This window comes from Panthera onca, chromosome C1, assembly GCF_046562875.1.
Source record: "Panthera onca isolate mPanOnc1 chromosome C1, mPanOnc1 haplotype 2, whole genome shotgun sequence".
NCBI classification, from domain to species: domain Eukaryota; kingdom Metazoa; phylum Chordata; class Mammalia; order Carnivora; family Felidae; genus Panthera; species Panthera onca.
In genome coordinates, this window is record NC_138346.1 from 3359915 (window position 1) to 3381612 (window position 21698).

Genomic DNA, 21698 nt, shown 5'->3' on the forward strand with positions numbered 1-21698 from the left:
ATTTGTGCGTGTGTGTAGTAACCGTTTGGACTTTTTTGTAGATTGGAAAGGTCACTTACAAAACACAATGAGCCTTTTTCTTTTTCTGGTTTATCTACCATCTATGTTCCTAAGTATAAATTGCAGTGTGGAAGACTATATGCCAAAATGTGTGTTGAAAATTACCGGAATGGTAAGAATTAAGGCTTCTTATTTTGTTTTTGTTTACCCGTATTTTCCGCAATGTATAGGTTACTTCTATATAAAACAAGGTATTTACAAACATTTCTTTTTTTTTTTAATTTTTTTTTAACATTTATTTATTTTTTTTGAGACAGAGAGAGACAGAACATGAAGGGGGGAGGGTCACAGAGAGAGGGAGACACAGAATCTGAAACAGGCTCCAGGCTCTGAGCTGTCAGCACAGAGCCCGACGCGGGGCTCAAACCCACGGACTGTGAGATCATGACCTGAGCCGAAGTCAGACGCTTAACCGACCGAGCCACCCAGGCGCCCCTACAAACATTTCTTAATGCTTATTTATTTTCGAGAGACAGAGCACGAGCAGGGGAGGGGCAGAGAGAGCGGGAGACACAGGATCCAAAGCAGGCTCCAGACTCCGAGCTGTCGGCACAGAGCCCGATGGGCTCGAACACATGAACTGCAAGATCATGACCTGAGCCGAAGTTGGATGCTTAACCAACTGAGCCACCCGGGTGCCCTGAAAGAAGTTATTTTTAAGTAGCACTTGGCATGACAATAAGAAATCAAGGGAGGAGCATGTGACTCTTGATCTCAGGGGTGTAAGTTCGAGCCTCTACGTTGGGTGTGATCTGAAAGAAGAAAGAAAGAAAGAAAGAAAGAAAGAAAGAAAGAAAGAAAGAAAGAATGAAATCAGGGAAACTGCTAACATGTTAAATGCCTGCCACGAGGAATGGCTGATGGAAGTCCCAGCTCACTGAGTTAACTAAGTACAATGAATGAATTCAATAAACAAAACCTTCGAGTACTACCATGTGCGGCCTCTCTTTTAAGCACTACAAGTCCTTTGGCCATTCTGTGCTGTACGTGTCACCATGCCCGTCGCGAAAACGAAAGGGAGTGGACTCAGTGAGAGAGAGGGTTGGCCTTGAGCCGGGCGGGTGGCAGGTGGCGGGCGCTGTGTGGCTCTGGGATGGGACGGCCTCCGTCTTGGGCGCCCCCTAGCGGCCTCTGACTCTTGTGCGCCCCTAGCGGCCGCCGGAGCGGGGCTGCAGTGCAGGGTCACGTCTGTGCGCCAGTTCCGGCCCTGGCTCAGCAGCACACCCCTTCTTTCCAGAGCCCCCCGCCCTCCAGCGAGCCTCGCGGGACTCAGAGGGTGGTAGCCCGCCGTCCTCTGGGCCGGCGAAGGAGCAGGAAAGGCACAGGCGGTGGCTTGGGTTGGCGTCTGTGCAATTTGTTCCCTGACCCACAAAATCATTTCCAGCTGTGTGCGGTGACCTTCCCGGGGGCCAGGACTTGACAACTAGAGAGCAGTTACCTTTTAAAAATTACGAGGAAGGAAACTATGAACGAAGAAAGTCCCCCTTCCAAACCCTTCAGTAGGAATTCACTGCTATAGTGGCATCAGTTTTGGAAATCTTTGTTAAAAATTGTTTTATTTTAAGTTTATTTATTTTTGAGAGAGAGAGAGAGCACAAGCAGGGGAGCGGCAGAGAGAGAGGGAGACACAGAATCCCAAGAGGCCCCACATGGGGCTTGAACTCACCAACCTTGAGATCATAACCTGAGCTGAAATCAAGAGTCAGATGCTTAACTGACTGAGCCACCCAGGTGCTCCAAGAAATCTTAAAAAAAAATTTTTTTTATAACCTTTTTCAATTTATTTTTGAGAGACAGAGAGACAGAGCACAAGCCGGGAAGGGGCAGAGAGAGAGAGAGAGAGAGAGAGAGGGAGACACAGAATCTGAAGCAGGCTCCAGGCTCTGAGCTGTCAGCACAGAGCCGGACACGGGACTTGAACTCACAAATCATGAGATCGTGACCTGAGCTGAAGTCAGATACTTAACCGGGTGAGCCATCTAGGCATCCCTAGAAATCTTTTTTTTTTTTTTTTTAATTGAAACTTGGGGGATTGGGAAGAAAGAAGGGTGCTGGAGAGGCTGGTTCCCTGTTGGCCGCCTTGGTGGCCAAGGACGAGGGGTGGTGGGCCTATTAGCTCTGGGAGCCGAGCGAGGCAGCTGGGCAGTGGGGGCTGTGGGAGGGCGCAGGTTTGCTCGGTGCTCTGTCTGTGGCCCTCAGGCACTGGACAGGGGACCGAGCATTCCCCCTGGGGACACACAGACGTTCCTGCCTCAGGCCTGTCGTCTTGTGTTCCCAAAGTTTAAGCATGGCTCTTCCCGGCTGGGGAGCCCCGCCTTCCTGAAGGCACGGGAGGCAGGACTGAGGCCCCAGTGAGACTTGTAGACACCACGCCCCTTCCTTCAGCTCTGGGGAAAGGGGAGTGGAGGCATCGGGACGCCACCCCTCCACCCCCGCCCGGCTCTCTTCTCCCAGGCAAGACCTAGAGCCGTCCTTGAACCTGGTTGGCTGTGGGGGTGACCAGAGCAGTGGGCAGGGGCTCTCCAAGCTGGTCTCCATCTGGCGGTTTCCCAAAGGGATCCGTCGGGAGCCTGCTGTGTTGGGCACCACGCAAGGGGCAGAGGTGGCCCGGGAGGGCTTGGGCTGCAAGGGACAGAGGTCGTGCAGAGAAAAGCCTACTTGGACTTGTGACAGCTGGAGTCGTAAACACCTGCTTGTGACCTGCCTGAACGCACACACAGCTGGAGGTGACTGCCTCTCCCTGCCCTCACCCTCCTCGAACCCCCAATTCCTGACTTTGCTACTCTCCTGGGAGGGGGGAGGCAGCCCAGGTGAGCGGGAGACTGGGGGGCTGGGGGTCAGAGGGCCCTGGCTTCAAACCCTGGCTCCAGCACCCACACTCGGGGACACCTGGACATGAGCTGTCGCCTCTCTGTGCCTCAGTCTCTCATCTGCAAAATGGACACAATCCCCAGTGCTGATACAGGCTAGCAGAGCAGAGGTAAGTTGCACGAGCATCCCTTGGTGGCAGCTTGATACACTTTGTTCCTTCGTTGCTGTCTTCCTAGCCTGTCCCTTTAACAGCAGGCTGGTTCTGCAGGCCTGTCCCTTTAACATCCTCTCACGTCCTTCCTCACGCAAGAGACCCCTCGTTTCTTTGTTCTATTTCTCGACCAAAACAAGAAGAAAAGAAAAATCACCATGTGGGAAACACTGGCATCGGGGGAGAGGAGAACCGTCCATTTTTCTGAAAACAAGACAAAAAGAACAGTCTGTGTTGCCAGCTGCCAGTGCCCTTGAATGCACGGGTTCTGGGAACCCCGGGCATTGGCCACGGAGACCCCCCCCTCCGCTCCTGCAGCCTGGCTTTCCCCAGAGGGAGTGTGCCGTGCATCTCAAAGCAGGTTATGTCCACCTTGCCTCGTCCTACTGAGTCCCATGGTGAACGGCAAGGCTCTCGTTTCCCTGCAGCTTCATCTGGCTGCTGTGGGCCAGCCGGAAAAGGCGACTGCCACCCGCGTGGCAGTTCCGTGGTTGGGGGACGTGGGCTCTCATGAGGGCCAGGTTGTGCCCTGCCCGCCTCCCATTCACAGGTGGAAGTTCTGACCCCCAGTCGCTGAGAATGTGACTGTATTTGGAGACAGGGACTTTGAAGGCGTAATTAAGGCGAAATGAGCTCACTGGGGTGGGCCCCCAACGCCGTATGACCGGTGCCCTTGTGGGAAGAGATCAGGACACAGACACGCACAGAGGGGAGGCCGCGTGAGGACACAGGGAGAAGGCGGCGTCTGCCAGCCGAGGAGAGAGGCCTCAGAAGAGACCAGCCCTGATGGGACCCTGGCCCGGGACTTCCAGACTCCAGGACTGAGAGGGAATGCACGTCGGCTGTTAAGCTGCCCGGTCCGTGGGCCTTACGGCAGCTCGAGGTGGATGGTCCAGGCCTGCTCTGCGCCGACGGGGATGGGCCCCGGGACAGGAGGCAACACCCGCGTGGGGCACCGGTGAACGTTTCCCATCGTTGTCATCATGACTCTTGTCTCTTGGACTCCCCTCCTGCACTCTGTGCCACGGAGGTGGGGACCAGGCCGCAAGACGGAGTAGGCACCCAGGCACGTGCGTTCATGGCTACTCGCAGCCAGTGGTTCCCGATCCTTCGTGAACACGCACCGTCGGGGCCAAATTGAAGTGCGCATCGTGTGGTGGGCACAGTGCTGACGGCGTTCTTCGCAAGGACTCCCTGAAGTACCTATAGTCATCTCTTTACGGGGGAGGAAACTGAGGCCCAGAGGGCTCGAGCCCCTTGCCTTGCCGATTTTAACAGGCAGGGCTAGGATTTGATCCGCTCCCAGGCCCTTTGGTGCCGTGGTCTCCATGCTACGACTTGGTTTTCTCTTTTAACGTGGGACTGTTTCTTGTAAGGAGAGGGTGCCAGGGAGAGCACTGAGACCTCCTTCTGTGACCTGGGGCGGTCTGGGCAGGCGCTGGCACGCAGGGGCGGTCGTGATGAGCCACGTGCCGTCGCCACTGGCCTCCTGCCCCCCCTGCCCGCCTCCCACCCCAGAAAATGGCCTGGGGCAAACTGCCCAGGCCCCCCGGGAGTGTGTGTGTTGGGGAAGGGACTCCACTGAGCCAGGGAGCAGGGGATGGCTGTCCCCGGCTCAGGGAAGGTGGCTGGAGTGGGGGACGGGTAGACAGGAGGGGTGACAGGGAGGGCCATAGGGCTACCTGCTCACTCTGCCCTCGATCTGCGATTCTGACTAGATTTACGTGCTCCGACTAAGGACGGTGAGCCCATCTCAGCGTGGTCCCGTGAAGAGGAAACCAAAGCCAGGTTCAAGTTCACCTCCCAAAATAGCCTTGAAAAGCACTGTAGGTCTTTCCTGAATTTGTTCTACGTGGAACCAAAGGGCACTTGTATTTTCGGAAGAAGGAAAAGCATCCTAAGGCCTCTTCGTGCTCCCTCTCTCAGAGAGCCCCCAGACGGCTGCCTGGTTTCCCCAACGGTCTGCTCCCCCCTGCTCCCCCCCCCACGTGCAGGTTCCCCCCTGTTCCCCAGACAGCTGCAACTCCATCCGACGATCCGCCCGAGGCCATCTTTTCCAAGTTGGTGAAATGATCAGAGACGAAGAAGCTGCTTAGGGTTCCACCCACCCCACACCCCCACACTCGCTCATATTCATTCTCACATCATCACACACACTCACTCACACACTCACCTCCACACTTGCTCATACATAATCGCACTCACATACTCACCTACACACACTCACCCCATACCCTCACACTCACACCCACTCGACCCCACATCCCACACTCACCCCCCCCACACACACACACTCCCCCCCGTACGCACGCACACACACCCTCATACGCACTCATCCCGCACCCCCACGGGCTCACACACACCTCCCACCACACCCCTGCACACGCACACGCTACACCCCGAATTGAGACAATTGCTTTCCTATTTTGCAACCTGCCTTTTCCAATGAACTCTACACCGTGAGAAAAATTCCCCAAGTATTTAATTTTAGGAAGGCCTTCTCCCATCATCTGGATTTAATTTCATGGCGCAGCCCTCCGACGTGGGCGCTGAGGACGTTTTCACTCGTTTGCGTATATAAATAACGCCGGGTGAAGTCCTTTTGTGCATCTCTGATTACGTCCTCGGGATAAGTTCCTAGGAGGGAAATTGCTGGGAATAAACATTTTAAGACTTGCAGTACGTGTTTCTGACTGGTCCTCCGTGACGATCGTGCGGTTTTGTCTTTGGAAGAAGCAGAGGGAATTGCGTCTCCAGGCGGCTGGGCTTTCCTCCAGCGCTGCTGTGCGGCCTGCAGGGACCCCGTCCCAGACCCGGGCCTCCCAGCGCCCCCGCCCCCCGACGCCTCCCGGCGCCCCGTCCTGTCCTGTCCATGGACACTGGCCTGTGCGGACACTGTCGCACCTCAGAGCTGCCTCGCGGCTTGTGGGAAGCCCTGTCCCGGGAGCACTCTTACCCTGCGGGGCTAGCAGCTCTGGGGCACAATCTGTACTTGGCCAAGTCCATTTCCGAGTCTTCTTCTTTTATTTTTCGTTTTGTTTTGTTTTTTGTGATTTTTTTTTTTTTTGAGTTTGACTTCCAACCAATTTTTTCTTCTAAAGGATTTCCACGACAAAGCTCTGGAGAAGGGACCGTTTCTTCGGCTCAGGACCCAAATAAAACGAGTCCATCTGACTTCTCGAAGTAAAGCTGTTGTCACCTTCCCCAGCCAGCTTAGTGGGAGCGGGGTGGGTGGGAGTGAGTGTGAAAATATGGGTGAGCGTGGGTGGTGTGTGGGTGAGTGTGCGATTGCGCGTGAGTGAGCGTGGGGGGGAGTTTGGGGCGAGCGTGTGAATGTGCACGTGCATGTGTGCAAGTGTGCACGTGAGTGTGGGTGAGAAGTGAGCGTGTGGGGTGAGCGTGTCAACGCATTCCCCAGGCCCCTATCGAACAGGGGAAGGTCGTATGACGCGACTCACCGAAACAGTAACAACACTGCAGTCGGGACCCAGCTGCCGTATCACGATTGCTGGGACGCCGCGTGGTACGGGAAGGCCACCGGATGCACCGAGAGCAGGCGCGGGCTGGCTGGGATCTGACTGGTCCCCTCTCCGGCCGTGTGGCCGTGCGCAGGCTCTCTCTGTGCGCTTCCCCGCCCTGGGCTGTGGGAGAAGAGTGAAGAAGGGTGGCCGCTCCGACCGGCCTCCCGGTCCCCCGGGCCCTCCTGCTGGGCTGGACACTCCGATGAGAACACAGGGAGGATGGTCACTGGTGACTGGGCTGCAGTCTACCCCTGCCCCTTTGTACCGTCCAGGTGGTCCCGGGAAGGAGCTGACAAAGGGCGGAGCACAGGCCGGCAGAGGGAGAGCGCAGGGCCTGGCCTGTGGCTGGCATCCCTGGGCCTGAGCAGGGCCCTCGGTGGGGGGGTCTGCAGCTCCCCCCCCCCAACCGTGGACTTCTGCAGACGGGGGTGGGAGGTGGGGTGAGGGGGGAGCCCAGGAGCGCCACTGCTCCTCAGCCAACCAGCCCCGGAGCATCTGGCGTCAATCGACGTGACCTTGGCAGGCGACCTTCTGCAAGGGCGCCTGCTCAGACGCCCCCCGACCCCCCCTCTTTGGACGGTTCCAGGAACAGCTCCCAAGGCATTTCAGACACTCCTTTTCCTTTAAATGTCAACTGCCTCATCGGTAACCCTTGGAGGGGCGCTCACAGCCCGGATGTGGGACAGGACAGGCTGAGAGCCTGGCCTCGGGGGACCAGGGTGGGTGGGGGCGGCAGGACAGGGCTGCGGTGGTGGCGGGGGCGGGGGGGGGGCTCCCCTGTGGGAACAACGGCCCGCACCCTGGCTTTGGGAACAACGTGTGTTCTCAGGAACTCCTGGGACAGCTGGCCCGGTCCTCTCACCTGACTGGCTGGGCTCTGGAAACAGCTTTCGTGGCAGGTTATGAGCAGTTCCCAAAGTTGTCCCCGCAGTGGCCTGTGCAAAGGGGAGAACCGAGGGGCCACCCAGCTCCTGAGTTTGCTGAGTGTACTGGACTGAACGGTGTCTCCCCGCCCCCCCCCCCCCCCCCAGTTCCTGCTCTTTGCAGATATTAGTTCAATTAAAACCAGGTCATACTGGGTTCAAGTAGGCACAATCTAACATGACCGGCCTCCTTGTAAGGAAAAACAGAGACGCGCAGCGAAAAGGCCGCTGATGGCATGTACAGCCACAAGCTAAGGCCAAGGACCACCCAGGAAGAGCAGAGGCTGGAAGGGGCAGGAAGGAGCCTCCCCCAGAGCCCTCAGACAGAGCGCGGGCCTGCCAGCCCCTCCATGTCAGAACACCGAGAGAATAAATTCTGTGGTTTAAGCCGTCTGGTTAGTGGCAATCTGTTCTTTTGCCCCAAGAAACGAATAGGAAAGTCTTTTGTTTTATTTAGTTATAACAAAGTTTCAATCATACTAACAATAGAAAAATTCTGCCTTTAGTCATTCAAAGTTAGCACCCAGCTGCTGGCATTTGGTTTTTTGGCCTCCGCCTTGTGATGTGCGAACACTTGGCCATGAACGCAGACTGGGCGGACGCAAAGTGCCCCGGCCGGGTAGAGCTGTGCCTCCGTCCCAGCCGAGCCCGGCCTCACCTGCTGACCATGGTGACCCGACCACGAAGCTGGACACCTGAATGCGCTCTCCGGTTCCTTCACTGCAGACCTATTTCGCCCGAAGGAAACTTCCAGATCAGGTGCACCTACATACTCAAATGTACTTACAAACACGCACTCCAAAGTCAAACCTAAACATTTAAAAATTATCCGCAATGGCGAAGATACGCAAACAACAGAAACATCCATCAGTGGATATAAAGATAACGTGTGATATACACATACGATGGAACATTATTCGCCTTATTTAAAAAAATTTTTTTTTAATGTTTGTTTATTTTTGAGAGAGAGAGAGAGACAGAGCTCGAGAGGGGAAGGGCCAGAGAGAGAGGGAGACACAGAATCTGAAGCAGCTCCAGGCTCCGAGCTGTCAGCCCAGAGCCCGATGTGGGGCTCAAACTCACAAACCGCGAGACCATGATCTGAGCCGAAGTCAGACGCTTAACCGACTGAGCCACCCAGGTGCCCCACGTTATTTGCTTTTTAAAAACGGAGGACATTCTGCACCACGAGGCAGCATGCATGAACCCTGAAGACAGTATGCTAAATGAAACAAGCCAGTCACAGAAAGACAAATACCGCGGGAATCCGCCTACACGAGCTCTCTAGAATAAATTCATAGAAGCAGAGGGTGGAATGGTGGTTGCCAGGCTCTGGGTAGCAGGGTGTGGGGAAGGGAGGTCGCTAACCCATGGGCATAAGGTCTCAGTGAGGCAGCTGATCCGCTCCAGAACCCTGCTGCCTACGGCCCACGGTACTGAATCGTACTCTTAAAAATGTGCTAAGAGGGTAGACCTTACGTTAAACGTTCTCGCAACAATAAAACAACAAAAAAAAACTAGAAAAAAAAATTGTCTCTAAAGTCCAAACGCAATTTTTGTGCACTTTAATACACGTTTCATAACCCCCCTCCCCAAATAAAAACTGTCATTCTGTTCTCTTCCATTAGCTGGGGTCATTTAATTTTATTTCATTTTTTTTAAACTTTTATTTATTTTGAGACAGAGAGAGAGTGAGTGAGGGAAGGGGAAGAGAGAGAATCCCACGCAGGCTCTGATAGCATGGAGCCTGATGAGGGGCTCGAACCCATGAACCGGGGGATCGTGACCTGAGCTGAAGTCAGCCGTTTAACCCACGGAGCCCCGCAGGCGCCCCAAGTGGGGTAATTTTAAAGTAGTAACGCTGTTTAGCGTTTGCACTGTCTGTAGAGTATTTTCATAATGGCAACTGCCGGGCCCCACCGACTGCTCTGAGACCCAGTGCGGCCTTAGCGCGAGGTGTGATAGGACTCCTGTCAGCCACGCTGGCACAGGGACCCCCACGGCCTTGCGCCACCTCGACCTTCCTTACCAGGCTTCCCTCCCTGGCGACACCACGACCGCCTGCACCCGAACTCCCGTCCTGGCAACTTGGAAAACCCGGACTAAGACGCCTCCCTGAGTTACCCCAGTACCCCTGGCGGGAGATGTTGCCATCATCCCCATTTCATGGATGAGGACATTGAGGCACGGAGCGGTGGGGCGTCGGGGGACAGGGAGGAAGGTGGTTCGCTTCGAGCTCGGCCGAGCTCGGCCTTTTCTGTCAAGTTTCAGGGTAATTGTCTCTTCACGGCTATGATGCCAGGAAACACGCTTTTCGAAGTTTTAAAATAGGCGTACCGTCGTTTTTCCAGAACCTCCCACATCCTGAACTTGAGCACACTTGGTGAAACCTTTCAGAGTAGATCTGTTAGATTGAAGCGCTCTGAAAACAGTCTCCCACAAAACACCAACCTCTGACTTTCAGAGACCAACTCTCTCTAGTCTCTTTCCTTTTTAAAGTTTTTTATTAGAAAAAATATTTACTTACTTTGAGAGAGAGAGAGAGCGCGCACCAGCAGGGGAGGGGCAGAGAGGAGAGACAGAATCCCAAGCAGGCTCCACACCAGCGGCCCAGAGCCCGACGGGGGCCTCGAACTCACAAACCGTGAGATCAGGACCTGAGCCGAGATCAAGAGCTGGACGCTTAACCGACTGAGCCACCCGGGCGCCCCTCAGTCTGCTTCCTTTGAATGTGACAACGGTCACGAGGGGCCTCACGTTGAGACGTGAACAAGTGGCCTGCTGTCCCGTGAAAGGTTACTTTTCTCGATCCAAACTGAAAAGTCTTACTGACCTGTGGCCACTGGTACAGCACAAGCGAGCACCCGCCTGGAGAAGGCGCGAGGCAGCATCTCCACGAAAATGCAACCCCCCCGACCCCCCCCCCCCCACCGCGACACCGGGCCGCGTGCAGCAGAACCAGGTGCGACTCTTCAGCGACGCGACGTAAGACTGGAGTGACTCCTGTCTGAGGGTAGCCATGTTTGGGAGCCCACGCACCCGGCACAGCCACACCCGCCCACGCCACACACCATACCCCACGCACGCCTCAGGCTGGCCAAGCGCTTGGGAACAAGGGAGGGCCTTGTCTTGAAGATGCCGCGGCCTGGGGCGCCTGGGTGGCGCAGTCGGTTAAGCGTCCGACTTCAGCCAGGTCACGATCTCGCGGTCCGTGAGTTCGAGCCCCGCGTCAGGCTCTGGGCTGATGGCTCGGAGCCTGGAGCCTGTTTCCGATTCTGTGTCTCCCTCTCTCTCTGCCCCTCCCCCGTTCATGCTCTGTCTCTCTCTGTCCCAAAAATAAATAAAAAACGTTGGGGAAAAAAAAAAAAAAAAAATGAAGATGCCGCAGCCCTAAAGCTGATTCTGGAAGGATTCTTCACTCAGCCCCGGTGGAGCCCTGGGGCTCCATGGGGCCCCGACCACCTGTAGGGGCTTGCGGATGATGGGGCTGCCTGGGAGCTGGGGGCCCGGGTCCCTGCCGCCAGGGGTATGACCTCGGACGAGAGGGCTTCATTGAAAATGACCCCGGAAGCAGCACTGGAGGGAGCAGGCCCCGTGGGCCAGCCAAGCCGGCACCTTCGGCAGGTGCACGTATAACCAATTACGGGAGGAAAGACCAGCGAGGTCGGGCCGGGGGCTGCCCTCTTCCCCGCGGCCCGTGTCACCTTTGCTCTCGGGGACGACGTTTATGAAGACAGACTCCAGCCCACAACTCCCACTCCCGGCCACCTTCCGCTCCTGAGACGGCGCCCGTGGCCGAGACCCACGGAAGCCTGGGCCCTCGGCCCCAAGCTCTCTCCCCCCCCCCCCCCCCTGCTTCCTTTCCTGGGTCCTGAACCGTAACCACTCGTGCCACAGCGTCCTCGGGGAGAACCCAGGGATGCATAGAGACAATTGCCCGTTTCCTTCCAGCTCTCATGGCCCCAAGTCTCTGACCCGTGAAGGCGGAGGAAACGAGGACCGAACACTGCAGCCTGACCAGCCCCTCCCCGAGGCCCTGGGGTGTGGACCCCGGGGTCCCTGTTGGTTCTTGAGGCGATCGCCCTGCCGTTAGGACCGCCTGGGCTTCTTTCCTGTAAGGCACGACCACGCTGTAGCCAGGGCGCCCGTGGTTCAGCGCAGAAGCGAGAGAAGCCCCATCAGGGAACCCGTCTGTGACGCCTCTGCAGGCCGGGGGCCTGCCCATGATGGGAGCACCTTTGCAGGGCCAGCAGGTGCCCAGGAAGAGGCTGGGGGAGTCTGAGTTACCCGAGGGGGCTGCCGAGGGTCGGGTCTGCTCAGCTGAGTGGGGGGGTGGGTCACCCCGTGTGCCTGTGGTATGCTAATGCTGAATATTCCAGAAGGTAATGGCGTTGGGCCCCTGTGTAAGGGCAGGCTGGCCAGCAGGGCAGAGGGAGAGGCAGAGTCTGGGGGTGATGGGCGTGACATCCCATCGGTCTGAACTCAGAGGTCTGAACTCAGAAGACATCAGGGAGGAACACTGTGGAAGCTCCCTGCGGGCATTCAGAACCTTCGGGAATGGGGCTGTAAGCAACTGTGAACGGAAAAGCAGCAGCCGCCTGGAGGGGCGCACTGGGTTGTAATGGCCAGTAGAGCCCCGGGGCGCAGAATGCAAGTGGGTATCTGGGCCTGAGGAGGCATCTCTGAGGAGGGGCCTCAGCAAAAACTGAACACACCCGGCCTCCTCCTGTCTGCGAACAGCCGTCCTCTGAGCCAGCGGTTGGGGTGGGGGTGGGGCGGGGGCCTCAGGGGCCCACGGGAGCATCTTCAGGGCACACAGTGCCTCGGCACCATCATCCCCACAAAGGTCCCTGTGACCGAAGAAGGGGAATCCGAAGGGGTTAGTGTTCCTTCCACCTTTCTACTCTCAGTGGTCCATACCCCGAAATAACGACGCTCCCCAAATTCGAGGACATCCTTTTTCATTTTTTAAAATATTTATTTTTGAGAGACAAGAGAGAGCCAGAGCAGGAGCGGGGCAGGGTCAGAGAGCGGGAGACACAGAATCCGAAGCAGGCTCCAGGCTCCGAGCTGTCAGCACAGAGCCCGACGCGGGGCTCGAACTCAGGAACCGCGAGATCGTGACCTGAAGTCGGACTGAGCACCGGGCGCCCCCTTGAGGACATCCTTTGAATCACAAGCCACTTATCCCCAGTTCGGCGGGAGGTTGGAACGTCAGGAGACAGAGGTCGGAACCCTCCCCGGAAATCATGACAATTAGGCTCCCTCCCTCCTGGCATCTGGGGTCCCCACCTGGGTGGCTTCGAACTCCAGCCAGGGGGCTCTCAGGTTAACGCCTGCGCCACGGCCATTCCGAAATCCTGTTAGCTCTTCCTGGGGGACAACACAAGGGATCTGGGGCCTACTCTGCCATCAGGGTGCCCGAAGCTCTCACCTGTCGCCCCCGCCCCACCCCCCCCCCCGCGACCGCAGGCCTACACGACGCCCTCCGGGCGCTTGCTCCTCCAGACCACCAGCGCCGTCACAAGCAGGGTCACCAGGATGGGCACCGCGATGAAGGGGCAGAGGATGCTTCGGGGCGGGTCCCGCACGGCCCTGCCGGAGACGGGGCAGTTCCTGAAGTAGTGCCGGTGGACGGCCACAAAGAACCTGTCCACGGCCGCATTCGGCCAGAAGCAGCCCAGCTGGTCCGCCACGTGCCTGGTGCAGTCAGTGAGCACTTTGTAGGTCCTGCGGGTGGAAAAGCCGCTCATTAGCCCCCGCGCGGGCAGAGGCCCGAGGCAGGACCCGGCCGGGGCTCTTCGCCCCATGCCCCCCGGCGCCGAGCAGCCCCGGGGGTCCTCGCCCGGCCGGGCTCCAGGAGAGGAAGGCCCTGGAAGGTCCTGTGGGGGCTCCCGGATGTCCTGCAGGCGCCCACGCCCTGGAAGGCGGGCTGGGGCTCGGGGACGTCCCTCCTCGATTCTGGGATTCCAGGGACCGGGACGCACCTGGCGGGGCAGCCTACGAGGGGGGCCAGTCAGGCGCGTTCCGACCGCGGCCTGGCTCAAGAACCTGTCAGGGCACCAATCCGCCTCTCCAGCACCTCGCTGTCCCCTCCTCCCCCAGGCAGGCCACCCAGCCTGGAAGGCAGGGCTCCCCACCCGGCCTGGTCTCCCAGCACCCCCCTGCCCCCCTCCTGCTGGAGCCTCCCGGAGCGTTCATCACCTTTCATGGTGCAGAGCCACATCTTAATTTTATTCATTGGGTGGAAATGCTGAGGACAGGGATCTGGTCTGTTTTGTTCACCTCTGCAGTCCCAGTGCCTAGAAGGGTACTTGGAACGTGGCAGGCGTGAGTCGGCTGTTTGGTCCTTTTTTTATTGTGGTAAAATAGAAATCATGTTTGCTTGTTTGGGTTTTTTTTTTTGTTTTTTGTTTTGTTGTGGGTTTTTTTTTTTTTTTTTTTTTTTTTTGCTATTTTAACCGTTTAAAAAATTTTGTCTATTACTTTTTTTGACAGAGAGAGAAAGAGAGAGCATCCCAAGCAGGCTCTGCACTGTTAGCATAGAGCTCGACGTGGGGCTGAATCCCACAAACTGTGAGATCGTGACCTGAGCTGAAACCAAGAGTCGGATGCTTAACCAGCTGAGCCACCCAGGCACCCCAAGTAAATTACTTTTTAATAAATGAAGATTGAAATCGGGGGATATTAAAATGCAGTTTCCAGAAGATGAGTCCCTTCTGCTTCTACTTAGCAGGTAGAAAGTTGTAAAACAAACAGACAAAAAAATCCCAAAACAACAACAACGACAAAAGCCAAAGAAACCACAAAACCCTATGTTTTCTGGAGTCCGTCAGAGAGTAGAGACCACAAACCAACGAAGTAACTTGTTTCAAGGACCGTCCCGCCTGGGGCAGAGCACGGGAACAACAGACATGAGAAGAAACCCACTACTGACAGACTGCAAAGACCAACTAAGCCTAGAAGGTCAGTCTGGAATTCCCGGGGCCCCAGACACCCCGGTGGTTTTGTGACTCCCCACTTTTTCCCACGAAGCTCCAGCGGGTGCTCGTGAGAAAGGTTAGTGGCAGGCAGGGGACTGGCTGTCCCTTGGGGCCAGGCACAAACACTGCATGTTTCTTGAATACTTCTCATGTAAGAATCGACAGCCTGTGACCCCTGCAGGAAGAGTGGCTGATGGCGAGGAACAGACCACAGCCCTTCCCGCTTTCCCAGACCCTCCCCTCCTGCGGAGCAAACGCCCTCAGCGGCCGAGGGAGGGACGGCACAGCCTGTCGGTGCCAGGGCACAGGAGAGACGCACTAGGGCTGACAGAGGAAGGGGAAAGACTCTTCCCCCTTGGGAGAGCAGGCCTGGGATCCTGCATGATACCAAACAGAGGGGCAGGAATCTCCCAGCCAAGATCCCACGGACCCAGGGCAGAGTTGGGCCACCACGGGGAGCGGCCCGAAGGCGTGTGGCCTGTCTGAGCTGAGGTTCTGTCCCCAGCATAGAACAGCAAGCAGCAACTGTCTGCTACCTGGACAAGGTGGAGAGAGACCGGCTCAGGCGTGCAGGGTGGGACACCGCCCTGAGGAAGATTCACCAGCCCCCACTGGGACCGCAAGGTGGTGGCAGCCATTGCTACAGGTACGGAGGCCTGTGGTGCTCTGAAAGTGACCACGGCGGCCACAAACCCCAGACCCAGCTCGGTTCCTGACAGGATGGACTCCAACCCCACACCAACAGCCTGGCGGGAGAGGGTGACCCACTGCCAGAGATGAACACTAGTCGCCTCCGTCTCTGATGTTCTCTCCACGAATGTTCCATATTCAGATACGAAGTTATGAATTTTTCACTCAGAAGCAACAAAACCCAAGCAACGCGTTGCCAAGAGAGAAAACAATCAACAGAATCAGACTCATTGATGACCTAGATGTTGAAACTATTATGCAGGGACTTCGAGGAGATGATCACGACAAGGGGTCTAGGTGGGAAAGCAGATAATCTACACCCACAGAGCCTTGTAGCAGAGATGCGAAGCTGTAAGAAAGCTAGAGAGAAATGCTAGAAATAAAATGAACCCGGTATCAGAGAGAATTCCCTTGATGGGCTCATCAGCAGGTCCGGCATCTGAGGAATGAGTGAGTGAGCGTGAAGGCAGGTCAGTAGGAATTCCCCAAACCGAAACACAGAAAGAAAAAAACAGAGCATCCCTGTGGCGAGTTAAAAACACTACCAACGTTATATCAAGTCCAACTTGTAATCTGAGTCCCCAGGAGGAGGAGAAGGAATGGGGCGGAAAAAGTATTTGAAGAGATAATGGCTGAAAAGTTTCCCAGAACAGGGAGATATCGGTCTGCAAATCCAAGAAGGTCAGAGAACCTCAAACAGGGCAGAAAAGAAAACAGCAATAGCAACTAAAGAACCACATAGACCCATCGGTCAAACAATCATCTGAAAACCAAACATAAAGAAAAAAACTTCCAAGAAAAAAAATCCTAGAGTCTGTCAGAGAAAAAAGACACTTACAACGAAGCAATGGCAGGGTCTCAGCAGACATTTTACAAGAGACTGTGCAGGCCAGGGACAATGGGGTGACTAACGGTGGGGAACATAGCCCCGTCTGTCCAGAGTCCCATACCCAGCAAAAGTAGCTTTCACACATGAAGTTGCCAATAAAGACTTTCTCAGAAACAAAAAGAAGCTGAGAGAGAATTCATTGCTAGAAGGTCTGTGCTTTAAGAAATGTTAGTTTTTCTTTCTTTTTTTTTTTTTTAATTTTTTAATGTTTATTTATACTTAGAGAGAGAGAGAGAGAGAGAGAGAGAATTAGCAGGGAAGGGGCAGAGAGAGGAAGCCACAGAATCCGAAGCAGGCTCCAGGCTCCGAGCTGTCAGCACAGAGCCTGACGCGGGGCTCGAACTTGCAGACCGCGAGATCACGACCTGAGCCGAAGTCAGACGTTCAACTGACGGAGCCCCCCAGGCGCCCCGGAAATGTTATTTTTTCATTCAGAGGAGTATAACAGATGAAGTAAACGGATACAGTCAAAATGAAGATGTTTAAAGATCCTTTTCTGGAACGTTCTGACTTTTGAGCTAGAAATCCAATCGATGCTGGGAAAGGCTGGGGTGCGTCCAGCAGCCAAGTGCCCCTCCACCGCAGCGCCTGTTATGTGGTCTCCAAATCGCTGAGTCACTGCCCTGAGTGCACTGGGACCGCGGGCCCTCTTCGGTCCGCGTGGGGTGTCGGGGGGGGGGGGCTGGGAGGGTGGGGCCCCAGGAGGGACAGAGCGGGCCGAGGCGGCAGCAGCTGGCGTGTGTGGGACCCGTGCCCGACGGGGTGTGCGGTCTTCCCAGGCGAACAAGGACTCGTGTTTCAAGTCAAAACAGAAGTGGAGAGAGCCACAGGAAGTCACGACAGGCTGGGTCTCACGGTGAGAAGAAATGAATCAGCACGTATCAGGTGCCTGGCCCACAGTAAGGGCTGAACGTGGCAGGTGTTGTGAAAGCCCAAAGTCCAGCCTTCTGAGCTGGGTGTCAATGAGCTACGGGGACACGCGTCACAAGCACGGGTCTGGACGACCCGTCTTCTCCCCTGCCTCAGACCCACCAAGCCCGCCAGCAGTTTCTGGGGTTCGGCAGGACAGACACGCCGTCCTAAACGTTGCCCCCCCTCCTCTGTGCCTGGGGGAGGAGCGGGGACGCCCCCAGGAAGAGGTATTGCCACCCCAACCAGGAGAGGGAGGAGCCCCTGACCCAGGAGATGAGACCCTACAGACCCCACGCGGAGGCCACGCGGAGGCCGAGCGCCCGGGGTGGGCTATTCTGGGATCCGGCACTTTCTCCTTGAAATGTTATCTTCCACTTTGCAAAGCCACCGCCGTCTAAAAATATCTCCAACATGCAGTCAGCCGTCCACATCCTGTTTATTTATACAGAAGTGACAGCTGAAACTTTCAATAAATATTTGGAGCCCTGTCAGCAAGGGGGTGATAAGAGAATTCCCCTCAGAGTGTAGACATTCTTCTCTTCAGAAGAACACAGTACTGACTGAAGGGCCCAAAATAATCATGAAAAATATTCTTGCCTTAACCCTCTATTTTCAGTCCTCACATAACCAAACAGTTATCCTGTGTGTGTGTGGGGGGGGGGGGGGGCAAGGACTTTCTATTCTGGGCCTTTAAGCAAACTTTGCTTGGAACGTTCCTGAACACGATGGTGGGAGTTTCCGATATGTCTGGGTCCCAAGTCAAGGCTCCCGGCACCAAGACTTATGATTGTTTCCTCGCTGGCAAGAAGGCTGATGCCCACTCCTGCCCCAGGCAAGGTGTCTGCTCTGGGGACATTGTGGTCGCTGGTGTCCCCCAGGTAGCCCTGACTGGTCCTGATGTGGAGTACCTGAGCTGGGGCCCTGGCACCCCAAAACCTGGATTCAAATCCCAGCCCCGCCGCCTATCCCGAGTAATCCTGGGATCGCCTTCCCCCTATCTGGGCGAGCCCTGGCCTCCTTATATGCAAGTGGTGAAGACACCACTTGGCAGGGTTACTGGGCAGATCAAGTGAAATGAGGTCAAGGGCCCCACATACAGCAGGCGCTCAATAAGTGGATGTTACCTTATCCCTTCCTTCTGAACAACTGGCGTGTGGCTTATAAAGTAGTCACTTCTCGTTCTACAAACCTGAACAAAAGCAGACCAGGCCACCTGAGTCTAAGCATCCAAAATCCAAGGAGGAACCACTTTTGGACTTAGGTTCACTTTATCCGCGTCAATGGCTTCACCCATCCACCCGGGACCACGCGCCCCTCCCCCCCCCCCCACCGTGGGTTCCCGCAGCCCCATGCACCTGCCGTGGGGAGCAGCAGCTGGGGGTGAATGTGACTGCCCGCGCTGGCCCAACGGGCCTGTCAAAATGCTTGATGACACGGCGGGGAGGCTCTCGGATAGCTGGCGAGGCGGGCAGGTGGGTGTGAGACCCAGAGCCATACCCATGACGCTTTCGGCTAAACAGCCCTTCTGGAAATACAAATGACTAATACACAGCCCAGAAAAAGTTTAACCCCACTCTTAAGGAAAACAAAGAGGGGCGCCTGGGTGCCTTAGTCGGTTTAGCGTCCAACTTCGGCTCGGGTCATGATCCCGTGGTCTGTGAATTCAAGCCCGCGTCTCAGAGCCTGGAGCCTGCTTCGGATCCTGTCTCTCCCTCTCTCTCTGCTCCTCCCCTGCTCACGCTCTGTCTCTCTCTCTCAAAAATAAATAAACATTAAAAAAAATTTAAAAAGGGGCGCCTGGGTGGCTCAGTCGGTTAAGCGTTTGACTTCAGCTCAGGTCACGATCGCGCGGTCCGTGAGTACGAGCCCCGCGTCGGGCTCTGGGCTGATGGCTCAGAGCCTGGAGCCTGCTTCCGATTCTGTGTCCCTCTCTCTCTGCCCTTCCCCCGTTCATGCTCTGTCTCTCTCTGTCTCAAAAATAAACCAACGTTAAAAAAATTTAAAAAAAAATTAAAAAAAAGAAAGAAAGAAAAACAAAGAAGCGAATGTCCAAATTTAAAAATAACGCTTGGCGCTGGGGAAGGTACCGTGAGATGACGCAGGTCCTTGTGTCATTGCTAACAGAAGACAAACCGGTAAACATTTTCCCGAAAAGCGATTCAGCGATATGCGCCAATAACCTCACAAGTGTGGATGCCCTTTGGCCCAGTATTTCTTTTCTGGGAATTATCTGAAATTAATAACATAAAATGTAGACAAAAGTAATCTAAGAAGATGTTCACGGCGAATTTCTAATCATGGAAAACAGCCAACAACGGGACTGCCAGGAAAGAACCGGCTTCTAAAAGCCTCCCCGCTCTCTGCACCTCCCCCTTCAGGCTCGCAGCCCTGGGTGCCTAACCCCACCCCACCAGCCACCTCCAGGCCCCTCCAGTTCCAGCAGGACCCCTGCAGGAAGGGCAAGGCCACTAGATGGCGCCCCTCCCGGGGACCTCCCCTCTGTGGTCTCCTCCCCTGGGGACGCTTCTCCCGCCTGTCAGCTCCTCCCGTGCAGTCACATCCCCCAGGACCCCCCATCCGGGCTCCTGAGGCTTCCCCTCCATCGCCTGGAGCGACCTCGCCCGCCCGGAGAGGCTCCCCGGTCCTCCCCACCTCCCTGGTCGGAGGGAGGGGCGTCCACACTCCGCAGACTCCTTGCTGTGACCCTCCCACCCCCATCGGAAGCTGGGTCCCGTCCACATCCAGCCGTCACCACACCTGGCTTCCAGGTTGCCCGTGCCCCCAGCTCCAGCTCCCAGCCCCTGGGAGCCCTTGCCCAGCCCCTGAGTTGTCATGGACTTCTCCCCACCTCCTCCAGGGGTGTCCCTGCCCTCCTGTGGCCCTGTCACTGTGTCCAGGAGTAGGCAGAAGTGACTTGCCTCGGTGGGTTATTGTGACCCACCTTGCTAACACCAGCGTCCACCTTCCTTCACAATTCGGGCCAGAGGCCTTGGCCTCTCTGCACCCCTTCTCGAACTCCACCCAGCTTGGTCAGGGGCAGCCATCAAATCCCTCCCTCTTCTCCTCTCCTCTGCACCCCTGCGCTCAGTCCATGATTGGCTGTCTCACCCCTGCCCTCCTCCTGACCTCCAGCCTACTATCCGCATCTTTGCACCTTCCTTGTGCTGAATTCAAAAGCCTTCACGTAGCCCCCACCCTCAGCCATGTCCTCTCCTTCTCACCGGCCACAGGCCAGCTACACTGGCTGGTGCTTCTGCCTCAGGATCTTTGCACATGCTGCTCTTTCTCCTCGGAAGGCTCTTAACCCCATCTTCACCAGGCCAACGCTGCTCCTCCTTTGAATGTCACTTCCTCAAAAAGGCCTTTTTTTGATGCTTCAACCTCATTCGGCTTCCTGGTAAAGTGGGGTTTCCTTCATAGATGTCTTACTTTGTCCTTGTACTTTAATTCACATGATGATTCACTCGCTCTTGGTCTCAACAACTAGCCTGCAAGCACCATGGGGGGAGGGGGACAGTGTAAGAAGAAGACCAAATCCCGCTTACCCTGTTGACAGAGTCACCTCAGGGGCAAAGGGGAGCCAAAGCTGAAGGAAGAGAGGGTATGGAACAGGAGGCCAGCAGGAGGGGTGCCCATGGCACAGCCCAGCACAGAGACATTCACACGGAGACAGCGGTATGAGAGCCCCACAGTATACAGATCACTTACAGGTGCCGGCGGCACAAGCCGGAGTCAACCACGCCTTCACGTTGGGGACTTTTTTTTTTTTAAATATACTTTTAGTGTTTATTTATTTCTGAGACAGAGACGGAGCATGAGCATGGGAGGGGCAGGGAGAGAGAGAGGGAGACACAGAATCCAAAGCAGGGTCCGGGCTCCGAGCTGTCAGCACAGAGCCCGACACAGGGCTCGAACTCACGAACTGTGACATCATGACCCGAGCCCAAGTTGGACGCTTAACCAGCTGAGCCACCCAGGCACCCCTAGTTTTTGAGAGAGAGACCGAGAGACAGAGCACGAGTGGGGAGGGGCAGAGAGAGAAGGAGACACAGAATCCGAAGCAGGCTCCAGGCTCCAGGCTCTGAGCTGTCAGCACAGAGCCCAACGTGGGGCTCGAACTCACAGGCCGTGAGATCATGACCTGAACTGAAGTTGGTTGCTCAATCGACTGAGCCACCCAGGCACCCCTACGCTAGGGACCTCAACACCCCTTTCGGGGCTACTAAGCAAATTAAAACCAGTGCCAAGTGAAGAAGCCTGACTCAGGGACTGCATGTGAAGTTTCTAGTCTACAGTCAACAAGCTTTTCAAGTCCACGGACTCAATTTAGGCAGCAAAGAAAAACAACAAATTCCCCAAGTGGAAACTCTAAGTCAGTATTCTTTGACTACAATATTAAAAACTAGAAATTAGTAAGAAAAGGATAAATTAAAAAAAAACCCCAAAGTCTCTAGAAATGAAAGGGCATGCATATAACATTGAAGTCAAACAAGAACTTAATTCGATCAGAGACTATTAAGAAAACAATGGCGTGCTATGTGTAAAAATTAAGGGGATGGAGGCAAAACTGAATTATGAGAAAAATCCACTGTTGTAAACTATCTTATTACTACACAAAATGATATGAAAATACGTGAAGTCTCCAAATCAAGGCATTTTTAAATTTCATTTTATTATTATTACTATTTTAACATTTAT

The 21698-nt window shown here is 55.5% G+C and overlaps 1 protein-coding gene across 2 annotated transcripts in view; it reads right to left on the reverse strand.

Annotated features, from left to right (window-relative positions):
• Positions 1–6097: 6097 nt before the first annotated feature.
• The window catches only part of RAMP1 (receptor activity modifying protein 1), a 54806-nt gene continuing 39205 nt past the window's right edge, over positions 6098–21698 (reverse strand). The window contains exons 3-4 of one of the 2 annotated variants that reach the window (XM_078450683.2): positions 7466–7538; positions 6098–6723 (exon numbers count right to left, since the gene is read on the reverse strand). In XM_078450683.2, coding sequence (XP_078306809.2) covers positions 6505–6723; positions 7466–7538 — 292 coding nt within the window. In that variant the 3' untranslated portion in view covers positions 6098–6504. Of the gene's footprint in view, positions 6724–7465; positions 7539–12483; positions 13257–21698 lie in introns of those variants that run through there. The other variant, XM_078450684.2, reaches the window with a different exon arrangement.